This window comes from Melanotaenia boesemani, chromosome 14 (assembly GCF_017639745.1).
Source record: "Melanotaenia boesemani isolate fMelBoe1 chromosome 14, fMelBoe1.pri, whole genome shotgun sequence".
Classification (NCBI taxonomy): Eukaryota; Metazoa; Chordata; class Actinopteri; order Atheriniformes; family Melanotaeniidae; genus Melanotaenia; species Melanotaenia boesemani.
In genome coordinates, this window is record NC_055695.1 from 2597053 (window position 1) to 2624155 (window position 27103).

At 38.6% G+C, this 27103-nt stretch overlaps 1 protein-coding gene and 1 long non-coding RNA gene across 2 annotated transcripts in view; one reads left to right on the top strand and one right to left on the bottom strand.

Annotated features, from left to right (window-relative positions):
* niban1a (niban apoptosis regulator 1a) overlaps positions 1–27103 on the bottom strand; it is a 45783-nt gene that overhangs the window by 13438 nt on the left and 5242 nt on the right. The window contains exons 2-5 of the mRNA XM_042005807.1: positions 5565–5695; positions 4970–5098; positions 4761–4875; positions 428–592 (exon numbers count right to left, since the gene is read on the bottom strand). Coding sequence (XP_041861741.1) covers positions 428–592; positions 4761–4875; positions 4970–5098; positions 5565–5695 — 540 coding nt within the window. The remainder of the gene's footprint in view (positions 1–427; positions 593–4760; positions 4876–4969; positions 5099–5564; positions 5696–27103) is intronic.
* On the top strand, positions 450–5696 carry LOC121652795. The gene is made up of 3 exons (XR_006012686.1): positions 450–533; positions 657–719; positions 5610–5696. It is a non-coding gene; the product is annotated as an uncharacterized LOC121652795 (long non-coding RNA).

Consider the following 27103-nt stretch of genomic DNA (forward strand, 5'->3'; position numbering starts at 1 on the left):
TCAGATCAGCAGGCGGCCGTGAGTAGATCTGCTCACATTTTCATCTTCATTCACCACCAACACGTGACTTATCATCCCAATTAAAACGCCTCAGTGTCACGCACGTCTCACACACTCCAGCATCATTAAAGGGGTTTTCTTTCCCCTCCGAGCTGGTGTGGCTAGACTGTTGCCATGGCAACTGTCATGGAAGTAGCAGCACGGGATGAAACACCACCTCACTGCTAGAAGATTAACCCCTTACCAGTAAGAGAGATTTTATTTGGATGGAAATTCTTCAGGTTGCAGCATCACAGATGATGGTTATAGTTACACCACATGTTTAATTACCTGTAATCATGTCTTCTTAAAACCCAGCAGAGTTATCAATAAGGAGTTTTGTAGAAAAATGAGGACTTGAACATGTCTAATATCTGTGGGGTCCCACCTTGGTTCTGGTGCCGGATGCAGTCCGACAGGATGGAGAGGAAGGCGGCTTGTTTGGCCTGCTGTCTGAAGCAGAAGTACGAGTCTCTCCTGTAGGGCAGACGCAGGTAGACCGGAAACTCTCCCGACATTCCCGACAAGGGAGGCACAAATTCCTCCTTCACACCTGAAACAGAAGAAAAACAATCCAGCTTTACATAATGTTGTAAAATTCTGGTTTATTTCTGCAGGAATAAAAGACACAGAATCATGTTTAAGCCGCTTTATCTCCTGTCTGACTCTTCCCTTTAAAAGTGGAGGATGTGAGCTCCTGATTACTGGAAGAGTTTCAGAGATGATCATTGGACTGCTGCAGGCTGCATCTAGTCCAGATGCGACTCGTCTCCTTCCAGATTAATTAAACTAAAAAACATCTCTGATCAACGGCTGCTTTCACATAATCTGTGACAGTATTCAGTCAGGATCACATGCTGGACTCAAAAGGAGGTGCATGAATGAAAACAAACATGGACATTAATCAGCAGAAGCTACAGATGAGGAATAAGCCAGGAAGCTACACCCTGCTCCATAACACCTCCATCTGTTAGCAGCAGCAACTCAAGCTTTGCCTTGTGAAGAGAGCCGAGCTAATTCCCAGGTTTTAATGTTTACCGCTGTGTAAATGGAAACTAATAAAAAGACAACCAAAAAACAAGGACCGTCTCTAGAGACAGTGCTTGGTTTGACCCCTCCGGGTTTCCATAGCAACATGGAAGAGGGTTGAGAGGAGCAACCTGAGCATCTTCAGATATGAGCAGCTTGTTCTGAGGTTGTAAAAGACAAACAGAACCAGAATGTTTCCTGCTCTGCTCTCGTAGGTTTTTCTGTTTTATTCGGTGGTGCGTGAAGTTAGTCTGACGGAGCTCTGCAGGAAGCAGAGGTGTATCTACTGAGCTGCAGAGGATAACGTCGTACATAAAAATGTGCTCAGTATGAACCTCTGCTTCGGTTTGCCGTCATCTTTTATAGATTCACTCATCTCTGAACCATGCCCGTGTTCAGGAAACTGGAACGACTCAGATCTGCCCTAAAAGTTTAAATGCTGGTGTTTCGGTATATTTTGTGTTAAAAATCAACTCATTCATCATCATTGTGGTTCTGATCTTTATAATTTAACAAGATAAATGATGTTGGTGCAGTAACATCATGTTCTGTAATTCAGTTTAATTCAGCTTATTTGTACAATCCCACAACAACAATGTCATCTCAGGGCTTTACAGACAAATCCAAGGACACAGTGAGTGTCGTATTTACTCAGAATTTCCACACATTTGATCTTTGTTTTTTATACGTAGTTTGAATAAAGTTAGAAAAATTAAGCTGAGACTCCTGTAGACGTTTATTTTAATGTTTCCTCCAGACATAAAACCATTTCAAAGACTTCCTTTCATGACTTTTACATTTAAAATTGTAATTTATTGAAGCTACTGATTATTTTGCATATTTCTGAAATAAATGTTTCACTTTTCACTTATAAACCATTATGGCACAATGTTTTCTCCAGGTAACAAACCCCAATACAAATAACATTTATTAATTTAAATCATGTATATTTAATCTATTTTCATACATAAAAAGTCCAATCATTTTCTTTCCTAACTGGCATCATAATGCATGCAGTAGCTGGTTAAATATAAAACTCAATGATCTTTTTATCAGATCGACTTTAAAGCTAAAGTTACAACCTGGTGATGGTTTCCCTCCACCGAGTAAATATTTGTCTTATACAAACACACGCCGTGAAGACGACGAATCAAGCGGACTTTTAAACTTTATGACCTAAAACATCTGATTTCATCCTGTATTTTTAATTGGCTCGAGTTCTTCAGTTATGTCCATAAACGTTTACCTGTGATTACCAAATTCTGAGCAGCCTGAATAGCTGTAGTCATGGTAACGGGACAGTGGGGGAAGATGAAGGTAACTAAAAGCTGGCAGGTCTGAAGGGCTCTGAGCTAAAACGGTTTCCAAAGTATTTGTTTAGTTTCCCACAAAGCGGATGTGAGACTGTGACCTGACACTCCTCCTCCTGAGAATCACCTTCATCACCTCACCTGCTATTACCTGGTTCATGAGAAAACAGTTAGAAATTCATCTGAAGACAGCCGGTCAAACAGTCAATGTGATACTACGACTAAAAAAAAAACAAAAACAAACAACCAAACATTTAAATAAAAATATTCAAATATTAATTTAGAGTCAGGTAATGATAACACAGCAAAATGAGGGCATAGATCATTTAAAACTGAACATGAACGTCTCTACGAGTTTACTAAGTAGTTTGTGCAATATTTTACTATAAATTAGAAATGTTCCTAATGAAAAATCAAACACTTAAACTGATATTTTTCTTTTCTTCCTACTTACAGACTTTGAATAAATGATGGCCAGGTAATCACATCAAGGAAGGAAGTAGTTAAAAGAGTAATACCACTGAGGACCACTAGGTGCCGCCTCTATAACTTCTGTTATGGAGTTGTTTGTGTTCAGTCACTTGACCAAGTACATGTACCTGTGTTTATAATGTCCCTCCCTTTTATACAATTTCATAAGGAACCCCAACCACGATTTAAATGATTGGAACAACCAAAAACACCACAAATGCCATCAGGAAGCCATTGGCCAACGAGCTGGTTGATCACCACTTCCTGCCATCCTCACCTAATGAGGCAAATGTGATGTCGAGTGAATACAAGCATTACTTAAACGGTGCTGCTACAAAAACATCTAAAATCTGAAATCAGGATTATCACAAAAACGGCTAATTATTAGATTTTACTGCAACAAAAATAAAAAGGGGGGGCTTAAAAGAACTGATGTAATAAAAATTCAATTGATCAATACAATGAAGTGATACATCCATTAAAAATAAAAGGTTCAAATTAAATAAATGAATCAAAATTCATAGTTTATTCATTAAAAATGTTTGGATAATTTATTTATTTAAATAAAATCTGTAGCTTATTTTTCATTTTAGGGGGGAAAATTTCAGCCTCATTCCTACGAGCACTGAATGTTTAGTTAGACGATCAATTCTGGATGTAGCTAACACTGTTTGAAAGAACTGGGAACATGTTAAAAACAACTTCACAGCGGAAATAAACATGTTTAAACCTGGCACAAAAAACCATTTTAGGATTAATAGGCCTCCATGACAACCGTGAGGAGGGTGAAGTTTTTTTCTAAGTCATTCGTTTGGATGTTATTTAACCTTGAAATTCAGCATAATTAAGGGTGTGTCCTTTTGATTGACAGGTATCCAATATTCGCGGAAAGAAGGAAGAGTGCAGCACAAGCACGGCTTTTAGCCAGCTAACAGCGCGACTTAGCTTTAGCCCACCTACCTCCGTTAGCTGATTAGCTACCATTAGTTCGGGGTTAGCTCAGTTAGCTCTAAGCTACAGCCAGCTCAGAATTTGATGGTTGTCAATCATCCACCCCCACCTTCACAGTCCCCCTCTCAGCTCCACCTCTTTGCTCATTTTTGGACTTTCCGGGAATGACGACACGCGTGATGCTGCCAAGATGGCGACAGTGGGAACCGCCCACCGAGCCTCACTTTTGCTATTCAGAAACCTATGGCGGCTCTATCCATCTTTTACATACAGTCTATGGGTAACACTGGATAGCACTAGCTTACCGTGGATAGCGCTAGCTAACACTCCACCCTAGACTCGGCTCTGCCTTGTTACCTCCGTTTATAAAACCGTACTGAATGAATCTGATTCTACTTGCACAAACATTTTATCTTTTAGTGGGTTTGGGACCTTTTTTATCTTAACTTTTTAAAATATTTTAAATCATTCTCCATAATTCCCTACAGGCTAGCAGCTAGCTGAAAGTCTTCTTCTGCTTTTTGGAGCTTGTTGGAGCATTACCACCCCCATGTGGTGGGAAGTTGGTTTATTGCAACTGAGCTTCTCATGAATGATGATATTTCATGTCTTTCATGTCTTCATTGTTAAATTTAACCATAGTTAAATATAACTGCTCTAGTGGATGGTTTGCCTAACAAATATCCAACTTAAACCATGGGAATATTTGGACAGGGGGCAGTTAAATTTGACACAGATGGACTGATTTACGTACATAAAGGGAGCATAAATAAAGCTTTGGTTTGCCCAATTTATTAGGTTTTCCCTACAGTTGAAGTACTTCAGTACTTTTATGTACTTCAATCAGTACCACCACTGTGGAAAAACAACATGCATCACTTCTTGTTGTTTTTTCAAACGGAAAATATTCTTAAACTGTTTTCATTAACACACTGAGAAACACTTTAGTGTGGTACTCACTGGTGTCACCGGGAAAACATTTGTCCACCATGGCCATGTACATCTCCTCTGTGGTCAGAACGCTGCCCCCTGTAGGCAGAAGCTGGTAGAATGCTGGAACACCTTTAAGAAAGGTCTAGGAGGAGGAGGAGGAGGAGAGCAAGAAGAAGAGGAGAAAGAAGATGTTATTCTGATATTTTTTGATCACATGATGACCGTTTCCTGCTTACCTCCAGACTTTCGTGGCACTCCAGGCAGTAGTTGGCTCTCACCACCACATACCTCTCCTTCCACTTCCTGGTGTCATCAAAGTAGAGGACGCCCTCCTGATACAGCACCTCACCGTCCTCCGGTACATCCTGGACAAGAGTTACAAATGAGAGGCATTTACAGGAGAATAAAACAACTCAGAGCAGATAAATAACCTGAAATTCTCCAGAAATCTTGGCAAGGAAATTGCATATTAATGAAGAGAGGCGATTTTAAAATCTAAATCTCCAGATTTATCCTTAAAGCATGAAGAGGACCCATTAAACCCTAAAATCATGTATTATATTTTATTAAATATGACCATCAAACCTGCACCACTTATGGTTAAAACCATAGGTGAGCAGATGGAGATTTACCTTTTTTTCTCACATTATGTTCAGGATCTAATTATCAGCTTGGATTAATTGATCCCTCTCGCTCTTGTATCCCAAGTTCTTTTTGTATCATTCCATTAAAACTCAGCTTCTTGGCTCTTCTTTATGCATCTTATAAATGTGACCAAGCTGATAAGATCCCAGATTGGAGCTGTTATTTTTAGATATTTCTGAGACATACCCTCTGTTTGAGCAGCTGTGTGATCTTCTCTTTGTTCTGTTCCAGGTCATCTTCTACTTGAGCGAACCGGGCCACGGAAAACTGCTTCCTGTAGTATGGACTGAACTCCTTCAGCTTGGCCTCAGCCTGGCCTGCAATGATACAGACACGTAGAAAATTACAAAAAAATATATTTTTTTTTCTTCAAGAGGTTTGGATAAACACTGAAGTCATTTCTGCAAGCCTGACGGTGACATTCAGCAGACCAGACCTGAAATGACTGAAATGCTGTGGGGTGACCTTCACAGCGCTGAAAACCTCAATGAGCTGAGGCAACTTGGAAAGAAGGAAACTTTTCACTGCACCTCATGTTCTTTCAACCCATCATCCATGTTCGGAAACCCTTGAATCCTATTATGTTGTGAAACTTCAAGATAACAAAACATCCAGTTGCTAACGGCTGGATGACCGAAGACTCTATGGATGAAACTCATCCATCCATATGGATGGGGTCGGGTTACAGGAAAAGCTGCCTTAGCAGAGAAGCCCAGACTTCCCTCTCACCAACCACTTCTCCAGCTCCTCCATGGGGATCCTGAGAAGTTCCCAGGCCACTGAGAGATGTAGTCCCTGCAGCGTGGGACGTGCCCAGAACACCTCACCAGGGAGGCGTCCAGGAGGCATCCTGACCAGATGCCTGAGCCACCTCATCTGGTTCCAGACACCCTGCAGAGGAAATTCATTTCGACCGCTTGTATTCACAATCTCATTCTGTCACTACCCACAGCTGGTGACCATAGGGAAGGGTAAAAATGTTGATCGACCAGTAAATCGAGAGTTTTCCCTTTCAACTCAGCTCCTTCTGCGCCATGACAAAACCAAATCAAAGTCCACATCACTGCAGACGCTGCACTGATCCTCTTGTATATTTACACATTCAAAATGACCAGTGTGTTGATATCCAGTTGCTAGCATGTGACACCGTTCTAAAGCAAAAAGTGATGCATCAGCCTGGAAAATGAAGACGTGAAGTGCGTTTCTGCAGGGCAGCGATGGCTCCTGGAATGAACATTTTGGATAAACTGTTAAGGGATTTGTAGCTAATAAAAAAGAAAGTTTTTATATTTTAATGTTGAGTTTAACAGAGAGCTAGTAACGGGAGGCTAAAACTGGAGATGTGAACTTTGTTGTGCCAGGCAGCACTCAACTCGCCACATCTTTGCATTATTTCATAAATGAAAGAAAGCTGCTCAAGATGCCTGCTAAATATGTGGAAAAAAAAGAGATAAGATCTGGTCAAATATGACCCAGAGTAGTACTAGAAGCCAATGGGATCCAAAGTACAGTAGATAATGTCTGATCATTTTTAGGACCAAAAACAGCTTTGGTTTTAGGAGGAAGAATCATTCAGCTCATCCAGACCTCAATGTCTCTGTGATAAGTCTGTAATTGAAGTAACTGATTTATTTTCCCTGATAAATAAAGCTGGGTATCATCAGCATAGAAAGGAAATGTATATCATGTTTCTGATTATCTCATCCAAAGGATGCATGAATAGTGAAAACAAAACTGGTCCAAGTCCAAAACCCCGTGGAACATCATAACTAACTCAGGTTTGTGTTGGGAAAACATCATATACATGTTTATATTTATAAACTGGAATCTGTTTAATAAATATAGTCTAAACTAAACAGATGACAGAACTGAGATTTGGTGCTTCTCTTTATCATCAGACAAGCGTGAAAGACTCCAGCAGGAAATGACATTTTACTTCATCCAGACCAAAACTGTAAAACTAACAGGTGTGGATTCTGCAGATTGTCCTTTTTTCTTGTTTTTTTTAAAGAAGTTTAACTTCTTAGTCTAACTGGGAATCCGTTCTGACTGGTGGAGGCTTTAATAACTAATAGCTGGTGATGAGATCCAAGCTGTGGATGGTTGTGAATCCACCTGAGGAGGAAAGTCTTAATCCTGATACTCAGTTTTTCTACTTCATGTTGTCATAAAGTCAGAAGACTGTAGTCTTTCTGAACACGTTAATAGCTTATTCAAATTGGTTATTGTTAACACAACATGACTAATTTTCCTGCTCTGTCCTGACTTGACTCTCTCAGATAAAGACCAGATGATGTCCTGCTGCGGTGATCGCTGCATTTTACTGGGATCAGGTCATCGAGGCAGCTCTCTGGACCGAATGAGTCATCTCTATCGAGATCAGGAATGTCCAATCAGATACTGTCCAAGTTTCTGTGAACACTCAACAGCGAAACAGCAGCCAGATCGATTTCTGCTCCCCATGTGGTTTGTCAGCCTTCAAATTCTGGATTTCAGAGAGAAAAGAAAATCTTCTAAGATTTCACTTTGTTCCCATTAAATGAGGCCAGACTCCTGATGCAGAGGAGTTAAATTTCTTAGGGGAAAAAAGGCAAAGGAAAAAGCTCAAAGAAGAAATGCTGTCCCAGTTTCTCCTTCTGTACGTCTGTAAACCACATTAGTGCTATCAGTGCAGTGAATGAGCATTTATGGAGTTTTAAGTGCTCTATCCATAAACTCTTACAGGTAATTCCCAGTGGCACATCGTCCTCTTAATGGATGAACATGGCTGAGCGTGCAGATGTTGCTTCCTCAGAGAACAGCTGATGCTGGGTTGATGGCTCTGTTATTATCTCTGGGAAGCAGCAGCATGTTTCCTCAGACCGGTATGGAAACAGAACCCGATGGCTCCATCACCATCCGGCTGTGGGCGAAGGAAAGGGCTACATAGATATCTGGAACTGATCTGATTGGTTAATCTAATATTTTCACTTTGTAAAATATTTAAAGACCTTTAAAAATCCAACATAACCCATTTCTAGCCTCAAAATACTGAAAAAAGTGCTCTGAACACAGTTTATTTTTTATTAGCTGTATGTGTTGTTTATTGTGCTTTTATGAGATTTTAGCCAGTTTTCTTTAATTTAATGAGGGGAAAAAATAGAGTTAAGCTTAATAGTGGGAGGTTTTAAAAGAGATGAGATTTGAAGGGAGGTGGATCTTAAGGAGCAGTTCCTTTCAAAGAGCCATTCAAAAGACTGGCTCGTTCTTACTATATCTTTCTATCTGGTTTCTGTCTATCGCAATAAATAATGACAAACAATCAAAATATTTACCAATATAAAATCTACTATACAAGATTAAAAAAATTCATGAATGGAGCGTGTTGGATATCAGACTTCTATGATGTCACAAATGTGATGAAGGCAGTATGGAAAATTTGTATATCAAAGAATGGCTCACAAATGAACGGTTCACAGCTGTGACTTGGTTCCCATCGTTTATTTAAAAGAGTCGTTCAAAAGAATCAATTCTTTCATGAACTTCACATTTCCAGTTTTTGAGACAAAAATCGTCTGATTCTCAAAGCGAAGCAGTGGTTTCTTCCACGCTGAGATTTCCTCTGACTGAATCTTTTCCCAATATTCTGCTCTGTAGATGCAGAAAGACCAAACCAATTTGTTGATGATTCTCTGATGGAGTTTGGACAAAAGCTGTGAGCTACAACCCATCCTTGTTTGGAAAGACTAAATGTTTGTTGGCTGCTCACCTGTCACTAGTTAATCTGCTGATTGGAGAAACTTCCAGAACCATGCAACTCTGTCTTTGTCTCTAAAACAACTTTAACCAAGTCTGCTGCATCATTTCTTTTAATTAATTAAAGTTATCTGTTAAAATGTGTTTGAAAGAACAGAAAAAAGCTGCAGATTTAAAGCCCCAGTGTGTAACTTATTTGGCTTTTTGTTAACAAAAATCAAATATTGCTTTTATAAATACGTATTTTACCAAAGTCTAATCACAATCGCATCTAAATGAAAGTGTTCTCGTAGTTCAGAATGAGCTGTTTATAAATACAGAGGTGGCGGCGCACCCAGCTGGAGCCTGCCATGTTGCATCGCCATCTTTGAATACGGTAGCAGAAAGGGGACAAACTTCTTAGCCTTCCGTGTTTTACTTGCGAATCCCCTCATGTTTCCGCTGGGGCTGGATTAACAAGCCAAGACGACAACGGAGCATTCAGCATGCCAGTTTACATTGAAATGGAGGACATACTCTTTGCCTTTTGAGAAGGAGGAAAAAATAGCCAAGAAAAACAAAGAAATAATAACCGGGAGGAAACAAGAGTGTACGTTGGTGGAGCATTTACCAGATGGAGACAATTGATGAAGGAGAGGGACTTCAAGACTGACGTGGAGGTTGCAGCTTTCTGCTGGATGGGTGAGTTCATTCAATCTAACAGTGAAGTTTATTTTGGCGTTATGTTAGAAACAAGGCAGGTAGTCCAGCAACTACTTTATCGTCTCGTTTAAGTCCGATCACTTACTGTTACTTGCTATATAAAACGGCAGAAATGGCTAATTTGTTAGTTAGCCTACAGTAGAAAAGCGCCGTTGCAACAGTTGTCAGTTGTTGTTACTCTTCACAGAAGTCATAACGTTTTCCTCTTCCTCTCCCTCTTCCTCTCCCTTCATCAGATGATCTCTGAGTCTGCAAGTCACAAAAAACGGTTTCACACGATAACATTAGCTATTAGCAGTAGCTAGGTACCAAATACATGGAGGGCATGTTTGTAACTAACTATCGTTCTGTACATCATCACCTGACGGGACATTCAAATTTGTGCAAGATGTTTTCACATTTATGACTCTCCGCGGCTTCCGTAAAACACGCTTAACTGGTGAGGTTCCAGAGAGCGCGACTCGGTTGCTTGCAGTACATTGGCTCACCACTAGAGGGAAGTAATTCTTACACACTGGAGCTTTCAGGTTTGTTTGCGTTATAGAAAATTTCATGAAGTCAGGGTGTAACTAAAAGATGTTTATTAATCAGATTTTGTGAGATTATGTATAAAATTATTCATTCAAACAAATAGACTCGTGGATATGGAGTTTAACTGGTAGCAGATTAAGAAATGACAACAGCAGATTACTAAGGTTTTAACCATTTTCATCAATAACTCGATCAGATACCGGCATTTTCAGACTAAATTACTGACCCATTAATTTTGAGTTAAACCTGTGAAAAAGCTGAAAAATATCCTTTTAAATGTTGCATTAAAACACAAACCAAAGCTTCAGCTGCTCTCTAAAAGCGTTAAATATGCAAATGTTAGAAGCTTTTTATAAATCAATACACATTTATGGATCAGCTATCAGGACTTTTTAAAAGGACTTTCCAGTGCGTCTACAGTCCAGGCTGTTTGTTGTCATGCAGCAGCTGCAGATTGAAGCAGAGATCTCAGGAGACCTCATTGTTTTTTCCTCAGTCCCGAACAACACAGTGTGGTAAGGTTAGCCCCGTCTCTCATGTCCCCGTTGACCCGACGAGGATTCGCCTCCTGGGAAGCCAGTATGAGTGGATATCCTGCTTCCACCCAGTTTCCCTCCCCGACCAGTAAACCTGGGCTGAGACTTTTCCCTGCAGGCGCGGAAAGCTGACGCTGGAAATCTGTCCTCCCAGACAACAACAGGACAGTTATTTACAGTTTGTTTCTTTTTTATTAAAAGTATTTAATTTATTTAAAATATAAAATTCTACAGTCATTATATAACACCATGGTGCGTTCACTGAAACTGGAACCATTTACAGCAAATTCTGATCTGCAGCTACATGAGAAGGAAATTAGCCAATAAAGTTCTACCAGTATTTTATATTTTATTAAACCAGGAATAAAGAAAACAAGATTTTACATCACCTCTGGAAGTTATCTTTCTGGGGAATTACTTCTGAGCTCCTGGCCTACAAATGGATTTATTCTTTTCTCCCATTTTTCCCAGTTGGAAATTCTGAGTTCCTGTTTGCTTTCCACACAAACACAAGAATTAGGGATTTAAATTAAAATCCACCGACCTGCCAAATGTGGGTTCAAATTCATTTTATCTGCTGTAAATGAAAGCTTCCCGTCCAGTTCAGCAGGTGATGAACGAAGCATTTATCCCAGCAGTCCGATCACCACATTTACCATCAGCACTATTCATAAAACATCCATCAGTCCGCCTGTGTGATTACGTTAACATGTTAACATGCACGGTGTGTTTACCAGCTACTGACTTCATTTGGAGCCCTGAAGGCAACATAACACACCACTATAAAACACAACCAGGATAAAAGAAAATACTAGCCAACGAAAACTGAAAAAAGACCAGATGAACGGATCTGAAGCGGAGGGACTACTGGCTCGTCTGCCACCAGCAGACTGGCTGTTATGCTGCCTCAGTGTCCACATCTGTGGTGCCACGTTTTAACAAGCTGGTCCAGGATGATGGCCAGGGTCACCGCAGGGCAAATATTTTCCATCAGTCTGCTGTGTGTGCCAATGTGAGCTCACAGATTTTTGTTTTGCAAAGCTGCAACCAAAACAACACTTTTTGATATGAAACAAGTTTTCTCCAATATTCGTGTGGTTGAAGGAACTTTTAGTTCTCTGAAAGGTTCCACCTCAGTCCCTGAAGACTGGCACATGGCCTTTTGGTGGAAGTTTAACGTGAGACATGAAGTTTGGCTCTAAATTTAAAATTAAAGTTGGCTCTAGATGCTGCTGCCTGCCTTCAGATAAAAACAAATTCCAGTTTAATCCTTACAAATTAATGGTTCCTCCATCTGGAAGTAAAGCAGTCTGCTTCCCACAGGACAACATCCAGTCCTGCAGTGGAACAACGGCTGCAGTGTGCAGCCTGCCGTTCTTCTCATACACAACATGCAGCACAGCTGGAGGTCAGCCCTTTCTCCAACTGGCGAGTCACTCAGGAGAGGCTCATAAACCAGCAGCAGGATTCATCTCAGACGCTGGATGAGTTCTGCAGCTCCAGACCCAGAGAGGAAAAATGGCTTTAACCGTCAGCTGGTTCAGCTGTTTGACACACACATGTGGTTTCTGTTAGAACATGCTCAGTTTGTAACACTTGGTTAAAGTCTGAATGGAGGAGGAACGCCAGGAGATCATCTCGGTTCAGGAGATTTGAAAGCTGTGACGTCAGTGTTCATGCAAAACATCTGCAGCCACAATTTGTTCAAGGTCTCTGATGCAAACACAAGCAGGGGAGAAGATGCCCCTCCATGAACTCTTTAACCTTTTAAACTCCCAGTTTTTTTGCTTTTTTTTGGTCTGTTGTCAGATTAAGAGGCTAAAATGTTAAATGAATGTATCAATAAACTATCAATAGACCTGCAATCCTCACTAAACCAACTCCAGCTCAGCTGCTTTGTGGCGCCACCGTGCATCAGAAACGTCTTCTTGGCTTTATTCCAGCCATAGAGGAGCATTATTTTTCTTCTTTTCACACACACATAGAACTTTCTGCTCACTGGTTGATCTTTGGCTGCTCCTGATTGGACGTTACCGTCAATCTAAGCTCTCTGATTGGTGGAAAGTCTGACAGGAAGTGGCTTCACCATCATGTCCAGGTCTAAAGAGAGGTCTCTGACTTTTACTGGTTGGAGGGATCTCAGAGAAGAGACAGGATGAAGATGATGCTGGATTAGCCGCTGTTAGCGGACCCCTCAGTGAGAAAATGTGCCAAAGTTCAGCAATAAAGCTTTAAAACTTTTAAATTTTATCGGGCAGTAATAACCTGAGTTTTTATCTCTAGTGAAAGAGCAGATTGGTTTTAAAATCCAAGTACGTTTCCTGATGTATGTGAAAGCATCTCAGTTTTTATGTTGGAACTGATTCAACACTGATTTATTCTAACATGTTTGGGGGAAATAACTCCACACCCTTCTGTCTGCGCTCAAATCAGATGATATTTGTACACAAAGCGATGACAGAATGATTCATTTAAGAATTACAGCTTGTTTTATGAGTCACTTCTCATCAAACCTCTTCTGGCACAAGAAAAACACAATTAAAAGTGCATATTCTGCTGAGCGGCAGAACACAGACCGTAAAGACGTCATTTAAACCGAGGCAGACAAAGACAGTAAAAGCAGTCTAATTAAATTATGGAGGAAAATTAACCACAGCAGAAAATGTTGCCTGTAAACACAGACAGAAAAGAAATCTGCTGTAGGAACAATACATGTCAGAGTTTCAGAACAAAAATAGCTTTTTTTTACCGTTAAAGCACTGCAGGATCACACGGTTAGAAACACATCTCATTTCATTATTTATCTTTTTTTTTTTCAATAAATATAAAAAAGTTTCAGGATTTCCAAACTCAAAACTTCCAGATGTGTTTTTTTTCTTTTTTTGTCCTGCAGATTTTAGATGTTTAGATGCTCCAACACACTTTTTTAAACCAAACAAATCCAACAGATTCTTGTTCAGTTCTGCACAATGACCAAATAATGTGAACCAGGCGTGTTGAAGCAGGGAAGCATCTCAAACCTGCAGGACTGTGGCCCCCGAGGACCGGATCAAATGTGGATTAAAGGCTTTTACAAGAAATGCAACAAACATGGTGGGAATGCAACACAGAAACATCTAGAAGAAAAACAGAGCAGACTCTACTTCTGTTGGAGCAGCAGAACCAGAACCAGAACCAGAGACTTGAAGAAACTGAACAAACTGATCCAGAAGTTCTGGTTCTGTTCTGGGGACGGATCTCGAGCTGATAGTCCAGAGACACACACAGAGCACAAGCTGCTGAACATGAAGGACAATTCTTCACACCCCGTACACAACACAGAGAGGAAAGAGTGTTCAGTCAGAGGCTTCTTCAGGTAGTTAAGGGACAGAAAAGTACAGGAGATCATTGCTTCTAAAAAACTAAAAAAGACCCACAACACCAAGACTGCAGGGGATTTTTAAAATAATCATTTCATCTGAACCTCCAGCTGTTAACATGTGTTACAGGATGCAGTTCTGGTTACTTTAGTCCATGAAAATCAGATCCACACACAGCATTTTATCATCTTTGATAAACAAATAAAAACATCACATTGTAACTAACAGACTTTTTCTCCCATCACAACTGCTCCACATATTAAATCCACAAGATTTTGGTTCAGTTTCCACATTTTTTTCCATCCATCTTCTTATTTAAAACAATAACTCGAGTGGCTGTAAAACTTTCTACATGAAGTTCACACTCAGATGGACATTGTCTCATTTGACCAGCATTCACATAAACAACGAGCAACATGAAGCAGCGATCACCAACTCGAGTCTGGCTGCTTCATCCAAACACTAAAAGAAATGTTCTAGACATTTAATGGACATGAAAGCACAAAGAAAAATGGAGCAAAATCACATTTAAGTCCTCATCCAGCATCGACGCCCACAGTACAGAAACTAATTCAGCCTGTAATCATCAGAAAGTTTCCAAATAACATGAAACTAAAATCTGATCTGAGACTGAACTAAAAAAGAAAGTCAAACTGGTCTCCTTTTTAAAACCAGTTTCTTGTTTTTGCATCTCACAGCAATCCCATTTGTGTGTCTTGTGGTCGACTTTCCAGCCGGAGATTTTAACACAGAGACTTCCTGACCCTCAAAGACCCCTGAAAACCCCTGAAGACCCCTGAAGACCCTCAAAGACCCCTGGCTTCCTCCCTCTGGGCCCTTTCAGTGACCCCCCTTTGCTGCATGCAGTTACCTGTGACCAGATCTGGCTGAGCAGACCTGCAGAGATCCTACCTGCTTTTCCAACACACACACACACACACACACACACACACACACACACACACACACACACACACACACACACACACACACACACACACACACACACACACACACACACACACACACATCTCCCTGATCCCACCACAAGCCAATGAAATATGTGACTATCATTCTGCTGTCATAAGTGAAATAGTAAATAAATGACTAAAAAGGTTAAAGGACTGAGGTTTTAAAGAAGGAGTTTAATGTAAGCAGGTTAAAAACGTTTCTTTTCCCTGCGAGTGCTCTGGCTGCAGATTTAAAGACAATCTGTTGGTCATTTCACTCAGAATCTGTTTTCTGTGACAATGAGTTTCAGTTTTGGATCCGCTGGTTAGAAACCGCTGGTTAGAAACTGCTGTGGCGACGCTCCACCTGCTGCACCTGTTGCACACGAGCTGCAACATAAAACCCAAAGAGCCACACCTAACCACCAAGCCAAGCTAAAAGGAGCAAACCTAAAGAATAATCCTGCAGTGGGTGAAAAAAATCTCACTTTCTCTAAATATTACACCCAGGAGAAGATGTGGAATCTGCTTTGTGTTAAATTATACTCAATGACCCACAACACAAAGGCTGAACATGGACTGCTGAGACAGATTAGACAGGAGGCCGTCCATCATCACTGAGGAATGCTGGTATGTCAGCTATGTGCTTGTAAGCAGTAAAAAGATGCAGCAGCCCCAGTTTCACTGGAGAAACCTGCTCCACCATAAACATCAATACTGCCAGAGCACAATAAAACAGCCTGCCTTCAAACCCAGAACAAGATCAGGTTCCATCACATTAAGTTTGAGACGCCATAATCAGGTTCAGCCCTCTTCAAAGGGAAGGAAGTGTTGGAATTCCTCTCAGCAGGTCCTGAATTTGGCTCCTCCAGGAACTATGAATCTCTTCAGCCGATGTAGTGGACTCATTCCTGATGTTCCCACCCATGATCCGATCATTTCCTCCGTGTCTCTACAACTCTGAACACTTAGAAATAAACATGAGCTTCCTTATGATGAGACAAACTACGGTTCTGTCCAGGTGCTTAGTGCAAGAATAAATATGTGATTTCATGTTTAAACAAACATTTAGTTTTTCTTTTCCTGACACCCACCAGCATGAGTAAATATTAGATTTCAGCTGGAGCTTTTTTCTCTCAGCAGACGAGATGAGCCAGAAAATGTGTTATGTGCAGTAAATGTTGTGAGGAAGTCTGTTCTAAAGCAAGCGGTGATGTTTTCCTAAACCTAACCACATGCTTTTTAATGCCAAAATAAACACATTAACAATCTGCTCTGCAGAAAACATGAAGGTGTGTTTGTCCACATGTCCAATAAGGTGCAGCGATAGCTGCTCCCAACTATGCAGGACGCATGAGGAAGCATCAGAAAACACGCAAACGTTTATCCCTAGACGAAGAACTGATGAACTAAAACTGAAAAGCCTTTCTGTCCCCTCTTCGAGTGAATATCCCAGAAGAATCAGAGCAGCAGCCTCGATAAGAGCTGGAAATTAGCTCTGATGCTTCTTTTAAGGTCAGAACATCAGATTGCGTTTGATGAAGGATCTAATTCTCTTCTGGAGAACATGTATTGATCATCTGTACATCCAGAGCCGTTCCACATCGCTGATCTGTAAGGACAAGAAGTTCGTCAACTATAAGCTGCGTAACCCCTTCCTGTTGTGTCATCTAACCAAGTTAAAATGAAGAGTAAAATGTTAAAATGAAGAGTAAAATGTTAAAATGAAGAGTAAAATGTTAAAATGAAGAGTAAAATGTTAAAATGAAGAGTAAAATGTTAAAATAAAGAGTAAAATGTTAAAATGAAGAGTAAAATGTTAAAATGAAGAGTAAAATGTTAAAATGAAGAGTAAAATGTTAAAATGAAGAGTAAAATGTTTAAATAAAGAGTAAAATGTTTAAATAAAGAGTAAAATGTTTAAATGAAGAGTAAAATGTTAAAATGGAGAGTAAAATGTTAAAATGAAGAGTAAAATGTTAAAATGAAGAGTAAAATGTTAAAATGAAGAGTAAAATGTTAAAATAGAGTAAAATGTTAAAATAAAGAGTAAAATGTTTAAATAAAGAGTAAAATGTTAAAATGAAGAGTAAAATGTTAAAATGAAGAGTAAAATGTTAAAATGAAGAGTAAAATGTTAAAATAAAGAGTAAAATGTTTAAATAAAGAGTAAAATGTTTAAATAAAGAGTAAAATGTTTAAATGAAGAGTAAAATGTTTAAATAAAGAGTAAAATGTTTAAATGAAGAGTAAAATGTTAAAATGAAGAGTAAAATGTTAAAATGAAGAGTAAAATGTTTTAAATAAAGAGTAAAATGTTAAAATGAAGAGTAAAATGTTAAAATGAAGAGTAAAATGTTAAAATGAAGAGTAAAATGTTTAAATAAAGAGTAAAATGTTTAAATAAAGAGTAAAATGTTTAAATAAAGAGTAAAATGTTTAAATGAAGAGTAAAATGTTTAAATAAAGAGTAAAATGTTTAAATGAAGAGTAAAATGTTTAAATAAAGAGTAAAATGTTTAAATAAAGAGTAAAATGTTAAAATGAAGAGTAAAATGTTAAAATGAAGAGTAAAATGTTTAAATAAAGAGTAAAATGTTAAAATGAAGAGTAAAATGTTTAAATAAAGAGTAAAATGTTTAAATAAAGAGTAAAATGTTAAAATGAAGAGTAAAATGTTTAAATAAAGAGTAAAATGTTTAAATAAAGAGTAAAATGTTAAAATGAAGAGTAAAATGTTTAAATGAAGAGTAAAATGTTAAAATGAAGAGTAAAATGTTAAAATAAAGAGTAAAATGTTTAAATAAAGAGTAAAATGTTTAAATAAAGAGTAAAATGTTAAAATGAAGAGTAAAATGTTAAAATGAAGAGTAAAATGTTTAAATGAAGAGTAAAATGTTAAAATGAAGAGTAAAATGTTTAAATGAAGAGTAAAATGTTTAAATGAAGAGTAAAATGTTTAAATGAAGAGTAAAATGTTTAAATGAAGAGTAAAATGTTTAAAAGAAGAGTAAAATGTTTAAAAGAAGAGTAAAATGTTTAAATGAAGAGTAAAATGTTTTAAATGAAGAGTAAAAAGTTAAAATGAAGAGTAAGATGTTAAAATGAAGAGTAAGATGTTTAAATGAAGAGTAAAATGTTAAAATGAAGAGTAAAATGTTTAAATGAAGAGTAAAATGTTTTAAATGAAGAGTAAAATGTTTAAATGAAGAGTAAAATGTTTAAATGAAGAGTAAAATGTTAAAATGAAGAGTAAAATGTCAAAATGAAGAGTAAAATGTTTAAATGAAGAGTAAAATGTTTAAATGAAGAGTAAAATGTTAAAATGAAGAGTAACATGTTAAAATGAAGAGTAAAATGTTAAAATGAAGAGTAAAATGTTAAAATGAAGAGTAAAATGTTAAAATGAAGAGTAAAATGTTAAAATGAAGAGTAAAATGTTAAAATGAAGAGTAAAATGTTAAAATGAAGAGTAAAATGTTTAAATGAAGAGTAAAATGTTAAAATGAAGAGTAAAATGTTTAAATAAAGAGTAAAATGTTTAAATGAAGAGTAAAATGTTTAAATGAAGAGTAAAATGTTTAAATGAAGAGTAAAATGTTTAAATGAAGAGTAAAATGTTAAAATGAAGAGTAAAATGTTAAAATGAAGAGTAAAATGTTAAAATGAAGAGTAACATGTTTAAATGAAGAGTAAAATGTTAAAATGAAGAGTAAAATGTTAAAATGAAGAGTAAAATGTTAAAATGAAGAGTAAAATGTTTAAATGAAGAGTAAAATGTTAAAATGAAGAGTAAAATGTTTAAATGAAGAGTAAAATGTTTAAATGAAGAGTAAAATGTTTTGAGTCTGGTGTGTTGCAGGAGGGAAACATCTAAAACCTGCAGGCCTGCAGCCTTCGTAGGACCGAACTGAATGTACTACAAGTATGTGGTGGAGAGTTAAATTCAGTCTTCAGGGAAAACAATTTTAAAACTAAATTTGGTTCTTTTTAAAGTGCAATGTGGAAAAAAGTCTTAGCACAGATTTGCAAGTCTGGTCAAAATGGACAGAGAAGGTAAAACCTGGAGGCAGTTAGTTACAAATACTACATTATTCGAACTTGGAAAATCTTGGAAAACCAACACGAACAAAGACATTCAGACCTTTAGTCTTTCCCTCTTACCAGTTCTGACCTTTTCTTAGTTGGAACAGGAACAACAAAAGGCTGTAATTGGTATAAATAAAACAACTGCAGGAGCATTTCAGAGAGGCAGAGTCTCTCAGATGGAAAGATGGACAGAGGTTCACCAACTGAGACAAACTGGGTCTAAAAACTGTGGAACAATTTCAGAAAAATGTTCAACATAAAATTGTAAAGACTTCCAAGATCCCACCATCTACAGTGTATATCAGAGAATCAGGAGGAATCTCTGTGCGCTTGGGACAAGGCTGTTGTTAAGAGAAGGGGATGCTGCAGTATGCTGAACATCACCCTGGAACTACTTTTTACAGACGTGTTGCTGCTATCAGATTCACCATCAGCTCATATTTTCCATGAAATGGTAAAATGTCTCAGTTTGTTGTATCTTCTACTGGGACAGAAATATGGCGTGATGAGATTTGGAAATCAGTGTGTTATGTTTTTATTTACATGTTACACAGACCTAGTCTTGGGGTTGTATAATATAGTTTTGTTTACATACAGATAATACTTTGCTTTTCTTTCATAAAAACCAATTACAAAAAGATTTCAATCTTAATTAAATTCCTTATATTAAATTAAATTTCCAGCTTGTGTTTGTCATCCGTTCAGTGACTAAACGCTAAGAAGAAGCTGTATGTGAGGGTGGGTGTGTGGGGCATTAACAGCACAACAGCACATGTCACATGTTTTCACACACATTTTAACATGCAAACACACAGTAAATAGAAAGAGCAGGTTTCCTCACAATGCTTCACTACAGTTATAATTCACTGGGAAAAAACTTGTTCTAAAATTGGTTTTAAACAAGTTTAAAAGTTAAACTTTTTCATTTAATTGTTAAAATTGTGCTGAGTGGGGTTTTTCTGGAGTGACGAGGATTTCAGTGTCATCTGTCAGGAAATACCTGAGACACAAAGCACGTCGCTGCAAGGCAGAAAGATGCTGGACAGAGACCCAGACAGGGCGAGCAGAGGAGGGCAGAGTGTGTGTGCACGTTTAATAGTGAAACACACACTAAACAACGTGAAGGAACTCAGGGCCTGAACATCTGAGCAGCCAGAAGAAAACCACTAACCAGTGAGGCTAACAGGAGAAAAAGGCTTCCGGTTGCTAGGCAGCATGAAGACTGGACTCTGGAGCCATGAAGAAGGTCATGTGGTCTGATGAGTCCAGATCTACCCTGGTCGAGAATGATGGAGCATCAGGGTAAGAAGAGAGGAGGACGAAGGGAAGCAGCCATCATACTGCTGTACAAGCCTGTGGGGCCAGTCTATGATCTGGAGTTGCTGCAGTTGGTCAGGTCTAGGTTCAGGTCTAGGTTCGGGGTCTAGGATCAGGTCTAGGTTCGGGTCTAGGTTCAGGTCTAGGATCAGGTCTAGGTTTAGGTCTAGGTTCAGGGTCTAGGATCAGGTCTAGGTTCAGGGTCTAGGATCAGGTCTAGGTTCAGGTCTAGGTTTAGGTCTAGGATCAGGTCTAGGTTTAGGTCTAGGATCAGGTCTAGGTTTAGGTCTAGGTTCAGCTGCTACACCCCCAGTGCAGGAAGGAGCTGCCGCAGGTCGTTCCATATAACACCCCGTCTATCTGCCCCCTCATCACACCGACTGTTTCCCACCACTTAATTATATGTAAAAAACTTAATTTCCTAATAGAACGTCTCTGTAGAATAAATATAGTAACTATTGCTGCTATTGTTGTTATTGCTCCCCTCCCTTAGTCTGTGTGTGTACCTCTGTCCTGCACATTACTGCTGTGGTATGTAAATTTCCCTTATTTTATCTTATCTTCTAATTTTATCTTATTTTATCTTATCTTATTTTATCTTATCTTATTTAATTTTCTTATCTTATCTTATCTTATATTATCTTATTTTATCTTATCTTATTTTATCTTATCTTATTTAATTTTCTTATCTTATCTTATCTTATCTTATATTATCTTATTTTATCTTATTTTATCTTATTTTATCTTATCTTATTTAATTTTCTTATCTTATCTTATATTATCTTATTTTATCTTATTTTATCTTATTTTATCTTATCTTATTTTATCTTATCTTATTTTATCTTATCTTATTTTATCTTATTTTATGTTATCTTATCTTACCATATTTGAAGATGACAACGCCAGGCCTCATGGGGCTCAGACTGTGAAAGAGTGCTTCAGGAAACAGGAGACATCATTTTCACACATGGATCGGCCACCACAGAGTCCAGACCTGAACTCCGCTGAGAATCTTTGGGATGTGCTGGAGAAGCCTTTGCACAGTGTTTGAACTCTCCATCATCAGTACAAGATCTTGGAGAAAGATGAACGCAACGCTGGATAGAAGTAACTTGTGGGAACAATGCCACAGTGAATGCAGCTGGAATCGAAGCTAGTCCAGCGGTCCAAACAAATATTAGTGTGTGCGACCTTTTATTTGGCCAGCCAGCATATGAGCGTTTGTATGTTTTGAAAGCACACACACCCAGCTGCAGAGCATGGCAAGTTTCAGTCCATCATAGCTCAACAGAATGATTTATCCCTGATGTTCCAGTTTCACCTTCACGTCTTTCTACAGCAGCACCGACGGTTTCCAGCTGATTTTACTCCTTCTGCTGAAAGCTGCACAACTTCTCGTGTAAACATCACAGAACACAAAGATAAGCTGAACACGAGCAACCAGCAACCCAAACCTGAATATTACGAAACACATTCACTCAAAGAGCCGATAGCTCACTCCTCTATAAACAAGTCCATCACACACATCTTATAGAAACATCCAGAGTTCAGATTTACAGGATCTGAGCTTTGCAGAGATGTCACCTTACGTCCGGGTTTTCAGCTTTGCCTGCACTTGACAAATTATCCCTCCATGCATGGCTTAGAAATGTATTTTTCTACATGAATGATGTGCAAACAACACGGATTAAAGAGAAACCGACACGCAGCGCCCTGCAACCACCCATCAGCTGACCTAACGGTGGTCAGCTGCTCCAGACAAATCAGCCAGTTTTCAGGCAGATTTATTCTTAATATGTAAAAGGTCCAGTGTGTAAGAATGACTGCCATGTAATGATAAAGATGGGCATACGAAGTAGTGAATGTATGGTGTCCGTCATTGGCCAAAATTCTTCCAGACATAAAGATGTTTTATGTGTGAACGGATCCAGGGGCCTCAGCTGCAGCAACGTCAGCACCACAGGCAACAACTTCAACATGGTGTACATGTGTACTGTCTTCTTCTATGGTCCTTTTAAGGTATTACTTATCTCCAATGGTGCTTTAACACCAATCAAACAAAGCAGGTGCTGCAGTTTTAAAGCTTCACACACATTTATTGGAGTTATTTGTCCATTCAGAGACACAGTAGTAAAAATAGTGGCAGCTGCATGTATGTGGACCCACTTTAAGTTTATGGTTCATTCTAAGAGAATAAAAACACAAGTTATTTATGTAAATTAGATACAAACAGAGAGATATTAAAATTTTCTGTTACTAACCAATGATTTTGTTACACACTGCACCTCTAAAGTTTTTAAATCTATATTCATGCCTAAAGGGAGTCTTGAAAATACAGTTTGTGACTAAAAGCAGTTCTTCCTCCTGCTGTTGCTCGTTGTTATGCAGCACAATAAGGGATGTTTGGAGGTCTAAAGTCACACAAGAAGCCCCTTAATGCACCTTGAATAATGGGCAGAGAAAGAACATCTGGGTACTTGGACTGCGCTTGTAGTTCGGCTGTGAATCATGCGATTTTGCAGGCTCACAAAAACACAACAACAGAAAAGAAAAACAAGTATTTCAAATGGATATAGAGGGATGTATGAGAGCGGTACACACCAGAAACAGGTGATGGCATTGATCCAATGTAATAATAATAATAATAATAATAATAATAATAAATTTTATTTCAAGGCGCCTTTCAAGACCCAAGGTCACCTCACAAAAGACAATTAAAATCAGTTAAAACATAAGACAAAACATCAAAACAAACATCATGCAGCAGACAGTTAAAAACATTAAGGTGAGAAGGCCAATTTAAACAGATGAGTTTTAAGTTGTGATTTGAATGATGGAAGTGAGTCGATGTTCCGGAGTTCAGGTGGGAGTGTGTTCCAGAGCTGGGGAGCAGAGCGACTGAAGGCTCTGCTCCCCATGGTGGTGAGACGGGCACGGGGCACAGAAAGGTGAATGGAGGAAGATGATCTGAGAGTGCGGGAGGGAGTAGCTATATGGAGTAGGTCAGACAGATATGGAGGGGCCAGATTATGGAGACATTTGAAGGTGAAAAGCAGGATCTTGTAGTTGATTCTGAATTTTATTGGGAGCCAGTGAAGTTGTTTGAGAACCGGTGTGATGTGTTGAAAAGAAGGTGTGCAAGTGATAATCCGGGCAGCAGAGTTCTGAAGAAGCTGTAGTTTATGAAGTGATTTATCGGGGAGACCAAAAAGAAGTGAATTGCAATAATCGATTCTTGAGGTGACCAGACTGTGGACGAGGATAGCTGCAGCATGTGGAGTTAGAGATGAACGCAAGCGGTTGATATTTCGGAGGTGGAAGTAGGCAGACCGAGTGATGCTATTAATGTGTGAATGAAATGAAAGGGTGCTATCGAAAATGACGCCGAGACTTTTTACCTGAGGGGAGGGGAGAATAGAAGAGCTGTCAATGTTAACAGAGAAACTGTGAGATTTGGTTAAAGTGGTGGGTGTGCCGACAAGGAGAACTTCTGTTTTGCTGCTGTTGAGTTTAAGAAAATTGGAAGAGAACCATGTCTTGATTTCAAGAAGACAGTCAGAGAGGGATGAAGGCGGAACAAAAGAATTTGGTTTTGATGAGATGTAGAGCTGTGTATCGTCTGCATAAAAGTGAAAGTTGATATTGTATTTGCGGAAAATGTGACCAAGCGGGAGGATATAAATGATAAACAGAAGAGGCCCCAGGACAGAACCTTGGGGCACACCGGCTGTTACGGGGAGTGATTGTGATGAATGATCCTTAATGTAGGTTCTGTCCAATCACTATAATAAAAGCCATTTCTACATTTTAAGTAAAAATTAAATGTTTGTGTTTTATAAAAATGCTGTTAAGGAGCCGTGCAGACACAACTGTTCTTCCTGTTCAGCAGCTGATCAGCAGTCAAACATCTACATCATAACTTCTGTAAGGCTGAAGATCAGCTGCATCAGTCCTGAAGATGATTCGATATACGGCTTTAAAGTTACCCAGATAAATACTTGGACCCTTTCATGGGATCTTTCTGCAGCCGCTGCTCCTCTTCATGACCCAGTTGAATAATTCTTCCAAACTAAACTGAGTTAGATAAAAAGCTGGCTTCCAGCTTAAAGATGCTCTTTGTATCCGAGTCACACACCCAGTCATTAAAGCAGTGAAACAGTTTCAGATGGGCGTTACTGATTGAGATTGTTTCAGGCAAGCATGCAAACAGATCCCACTGTCAGTACCTCTGACACGCTGCAGAGCCTGTTTGCCCCTTGCATGCCATTACACCTGGATGATGCAAAGTTGTAAAGGTCCACATTTTTGCCACATTCCTCATGCTTGCTGTCGCAGTCACCTGCCTTTAAACATAAACTTCACATGGAAACTGAAGTGCTGGCTGCATCTATCTTGTTTTTAAATGGAGCCTTAGCCTCAAAAGTGAAAATCACCTTCCTCAAGCGGCAAGACATAAAAATAAAACATCTGAAATGTCTAAAGACCCCAGTGAACATTTCACCAACATGGCAAGAAAAACACTATCTCAGTTAAGTTTTCTGAAATTGTTCCACAAATTTTACACCCAGTTTGTCTCAGATTGTTGAACCTCCATCTTTCCACCTGAGAGACTCTGCCGCTCTGAAATGTTCCTTTTATAGGCAAAGGCAAATTTATTTGTACAGCACATTTCATGTACAAGACAATTTAAAGTGCTTTACACAAAACATAAAAACATTACAGCAAGGTGCAGAAAAAAATACAAGTGTATTAGAAAAACAAAGAAAAAGATAAAAATTGATCACATTAAAACCCAGTCATGTTACCGACCTGTTACCAGGTAACCTGGTTAGTTGTCAGATGCTCCTCCAGGTGTTTCTGGTTTGTACCAGGTACTTTTTCAGCCTTTTGTTGCTCCTGTTCCAACTTTTTACAGACATGTTGCTGCATCAGATTCATAACAAAGTAATGAAATTTTAAAATGTCTCAGTTTCAACATCTGATATGCTGTTTTTGTTCTATCGGGAATAAAATATGGCTTGATGAGATTTAGGAGTTACATTCTGTTTTTATTTATATTTTACATACTGTCCTACACTGAACACTGGTCTACAAGATCTTTTAACTACATCAGTTTTAGCAGCGCTTATGGCTAGAAATTAAATATCTGACTACATTTAAAGAAATTCCTTCATAAGGGTTTGAATAAAACATAAAAGAATAAAATGCCTGGACACACTATCCACCTGAATTTTAAAAGTAAAATAGTGACATATTTTGCTTCTAGAAGTGTAAAAAGGGAGCACCTTTATCATGGAGTCAGTTAGCAATAGCATTGTTGTTGACTTTAATCAATACTGTGGTTTAAGCAGTTGTCCAAATTAATAAAAGTTAATAAAAAATTAACATAAATCAATGACATCCATGCAGGCCTCGTTCATTAGTGGTTTGTTAACAACTGTTAGTATGCTAACAGACGTCTTATTAACATGCTAGCTTTTAACTCAAACATGGTTTCTTGGAGCAGCTAGCAGAGCAGCACTGTAACACTACCAATGACTCCATGTGGTGTTTGTATTTGTTGGTATATAAAAAGTGTATTTTAAAATTAATTTCATTTTAAAGTTGAGCTGGAAAACATTGCTAACAAAGTCTAACTAGCATTCCTGCTGCTAGTCTTCCTGTCAAGCTCTACGCCCCAACTCCAGAATGACCGACTCATTTTTAACCTGAAGGCTGTGTGTAATAACACCTTATATGGAGAATTATTTAACGTCCTCTTCATATCAAATTCCATGTTGAGGAACTGACTTGAACAACACTTTTACCGTCACACCAGAACTAGCTCCAACAAAGGCTAAAGAATAAGTTTTGTAGGATCTTAACACCTTTACAGGATTTGTAATTGGCTGAATTCACTAAAATGTTGATTAATGGGCTTTTTAAGAGGCTGCAGTGTGTCTTTACAAGGACATGCGTTAATATGAAAAGATAAAATATTACATTAGCGCTCTACTAGCTTTGTCATGGGAGCTGAGGTGATGTCACTTCCTTTCACACAGCTTCAGATTAGTTTTACCCAAATCGCATGATATTCTGGATAATTCTCAATTACTTTCTTTTCCACAGTGATTGGCTGCGGATTTCATTCATTTACATGGCGCTCTGCAGACAGTCGAGGCGAGTAAACAACAGGTGGGTTTCCAGCCGGAGCAGCAGTTTCCTCTCATTGTGGAGAGCAGCACATTCAGATCTCAGTTTCTCAGCTCCTTTGAATATCTGAGCAGTTGTGTAATGGCAGCTGGAGGCTGGGTGACACAGCATGAAGAATGGAACATTGACAGAAAAAACAAAGACTGGGAATGCCAGAGTCTCAACAACTCTCACAGCAATCACTATTAAAAGCTAGAGCCAGCCCTGCACAGTCATGAGCTAATCTAACACAGATTACACAAACTGTGGGTCATAGCTCTAAAAGTAAAAAGGAAAATGACACATCTGCCAGATTCGGAGAAGCTCTCAGTAAG